At 40.3% G+C, this 3,324-nt stretch overlaps 1 protein-coding gene across 1 annotated transcript; it reads right to left on the bottom strand.

Annotated features, from left to right (window-relative positions):
- Positions 1-1,047: 1,047 nt before the first annotated feature.
- Positions 1,048-1,854, bottom strand: LOC118158872. Its single transcript, XM_035313555.1, has 2 exons — positions 1,521-1,854; positions 1,048-1,475 (listed from the first exon to the last, which is right to left on the bottom strand). The coding sequence occupies exons 1-2, from the start codon at positions 1,825-1,827 to the stop codon at positions 1,180-1,182; spliced, it is 603 nt and encodes a 200-aa protein (XP_035169446.1). The 5' UTR covers positions 1,828-1,854; the 3' UTR covers positions 1,048-1,179.
- Between the last annotated feature and the right edge of the window lie 1,470 nt (positions 1,855-3,324).

The raw sequence follows: 3,324 nt of genomic DNA, 5'->3' as shown, positions 1-3,324 counted from the left end.
TTCTGGCATATATGTACATATCCAGCAATTTGTTTTACCCAGGGCGTGATAAACTCCTTGTACCAGAGATAAATGTGCGTTTTTATCCCATGAAGTCAAGTATAAATTAGGTAGCCACCCTATTATAATTATAATTGAAGGGCTGTAATTTGGTAGATCCTATTGGGGTAGCAGTCCATGATATTCCAGGAGCTCTCTTCACTCTCGAACAGTGGATCCAAGCAGCTTGTTCTTTAATCTTGATAGCAGTATGCGTTGTCAACAACTCCTGATATGGTCCGGTCCATCTTTCTTCTAGGGGTTGTCCTGAAAAAGCCTTTATATATACATAATCCCCAGGCTTAAAGGGGTGGATTCGTTGATCCAGCCCTCTAGCCCTGGTCCCTAAAATCAATTTATGTACTTTATTTAATTGTTTCTGAAGTTCAGTTATATAAGCATATAAATATTCTGATCCTAACTGCGTTAGATCCTCTCCACTAAATAGAAATTGATACGGCCTCCCATATAAGATTTCAAAGGGACTCAAATTCTCCTTTACTCTAGGTTTAACTCTAATTCTAAGTGATGCTAAAGGAAGGGATTGAGGCCATGACAAATTAGCTTCTTATCCAATTTTAGCTATTTGTTGTTGAATTAAATGGTTCATTTTTTCTACTTGTCCACTTGCCTGCGGTCTATAAGGAGTATGTAGTTGCCAATCTATTTTTAGAATCTTACTTATCTGTTGTACCACTTGCGCATAAAATGTGAACCTCTATCAGAGGACATTGCTACTGGAATCCCAAAGCGTGGTATTATTTCATTTAACAAGACTTTAACCACTTCTCTTGCTTTGTTTGTTCGACAGGGAAAGGCTTCGGGCCATCCTGAAAACGTGTCGGTCAGAACCAATAAATAACGATACCCCCCTTTTCTAGGGAGTTCTGAAAAATCAATTTGCCACTGTTGTCCCGGATAATTTCCTTTACCAATTATTCCAAATTTTATTTTATTCTTAGTATTGGGGTTGTTGTGTAAACAAATGCTACATTGTCGAGTTACTTGTTTTATCGTTGTATATAAATTTTGTCCCACTAATGTCTGACTCAGGCTCTTATGCAATGTGTCAGCCCCCCAGTGTGTTTTATTGTGTTCTGTAAGAACTGTGAGCCATATCAAATTAGAGGGTATTACTACTCAGTTATCTTTTAAATATACCCATCCATCTGGTTTCATTTTACCTTTCAAATCTTCAATTAATTTTAAGTCTTCTTTTGTATAATTTGGCTTTTGGTTTATGTATATAGTTTGAACTTTACCGTCTGGTATCAAAGATGATGCCTTCACATCAGTTAATCCAGCTACCCGCTTAGCCTCTTGATCTGCCAATCGATTTCCAATTTCAAAATCGGCGTTCCCCTTTTGGTGTCCCCGACAATGCATGATAGCTACCTTTTCTGGTTGTTTTACCGCCTCTAACAATTTTAAAATTTCTTCAGCATGCTTTATCTGTTTTCCCTGAGCGGTCAGCAATCCACGTTCTTTCCAAATCGCTCCATGAGCATGCACCACACCGAATGCATATTTAGAATCTGTCCAGATATTTATTTTCCTTCCTGCTGCTAGTTCCAGTGCTCGCGTAAGAGCAATTATCTCTGCTTTCTGGGCGGACGTCCCAGGAGGTAATGGTTTAGACTCGATTACCTGTTGAGTGGTTGTAATGGCATACCCTGCCTTACGTTGTCCTTGTTTCACAAAGCTGCTTCCATCAGTATACCAAGATTCGACAGCATCTTCTAAAGGTTCTTCCTTAAGATCAGGTCGACTGGAATACACGGTCTCCATTGTTTCTATACAGTCATGCGTTATTAGTTCATCCTGAGTTCCACTAAGGAAAGAGGCTGGATTCACAATGTTAGTGACCACGATTTCCACATCATCTTGTTCTACTAGTATTGCTTGGTATTTTAAAATCTCTGCAGGAGAGCCAATGACCTCCCTTTTGTTCCAAAACTGTTGAGACTGTATGGGAAACTAGCACTGTCATTTTCTGTCCCATTGTAAGCTTCTGAGCCTCCTGTATATTGATAACGACTGCTGCCACCGCCTGAAGACATCCGGGCCATCCTTTACTTACTTCATCCAGTTGTTTAGAGAAGTAAGCTGCTACTCGTTTATAGGGACCCAGCTTTTGCGCTAATACTCCCAAAGCCATCCCTTGTCTCTCATGTGAAAATAACCAAAAAGGTTTCGACAGGTCCGGCACTCCCAAGGCCGGAGCACGCATCAATTCAAGTTTAAGTCTCTTAAAAGCTGTTCGCGCTTCTCCAGTCCAAACCAATTTTGACTGGTTACCTTTTATCAAGTCATACAGAGGCTTCACCATCAGTCCATAATTATAAATCCAAAGGCGACACCAACCTGTCATTCCCAGAAAGGTTCGCAGTTCTTTTATCGTTTGTGGTTCTGGAGTTTGACAAATGGCTTCCTTGCGTTCAGTTCCCAGCTCTCGTTGTCCTCCCGAAATTTCGAATGCCAGATAGGTCACGCATTGCTGAACCAGCTGGGATTTCTGTTGGGAGACTGGATATCCATTTAAACCCAGAAAATTAAGGAGACTGACAGTCCATTGAACACAGCCTTCTTTAGTCTCAGTGGCTATCAATAGATCATCCACGTATTGTAACAAAGTCCCTTCGGTGTCTGGAGGTTTCCAAGTCTCAAGTTCCTTTGCTAATTGGTTTCAAAAAATGGAGGGGCTATTCTTGAATCCTTGAGGTAATACCGTCCACGTAAGCTGCGTCTTTCTACCTGAGTCGGGGTTTTCCCATTCAAAGGCAAATAGGTTTTGGCTTTCTGTGGCTAAGGCTAGGCAGAAGAAGGCATCTTTTAAATCCAGTACGGTAAACCAAACTTGACTATTCTTTAATTTAGTCAGCAAAGTATAAGGGTTTGCCACTACTGGATGTATATCCTCGGTGATTTTATTTATGGCCCTCAAATCCTGAACTAGCCTATAGCTTTTTCCATCTGCCTTTTTGATTGGCAATATGGGTGTATTGTATTCGGATTCACATTCAACTAATAATCCACACTGTAGAAATTTGTCAATTATCTCTTTAATTCCTTTCCTATCTTCTATCCTCAAAGGATATTGCTTAACCTTAGCAGGTTTCTCTCCTGTCTTTAATTTAATAATTTTTGGGGTCACATTTTTAGTTCTTCCAGGGACTTCGGTGGCCCAAACTCCTGGATACACTTGATCTGTGATCTCTGAGGGTATTTCACTTTTAGGGTCAGTTTGTATTAGTGCCAAGCTCAACACATTTATTAGTTGTTCTT

Source organism: Oxyura jamaicensis, unplaced genomic scaffold (assembly GCF_011077185.1).
Source record: "Oxyura jamaicensis isolate SHBP4307 breed ruddy duck unplaced genomic scaffold, BPBGC_Ojam_1.0 oxyUn_random_OJ58811, whole genome shotgun sequence".
In the NCBI taxonomy this organism is placed as follows: Eukaryota; Metazoa; Chordata; class Aves; order Anseriformes; family Anatidae; genus Oxyura; species Oxyura jamaicensis.
The sequence above is the reverse complement of the archived record's forward strand: the minus strand, read 5'-3'. Positions and strand labels throughout refer to the sequence as shown.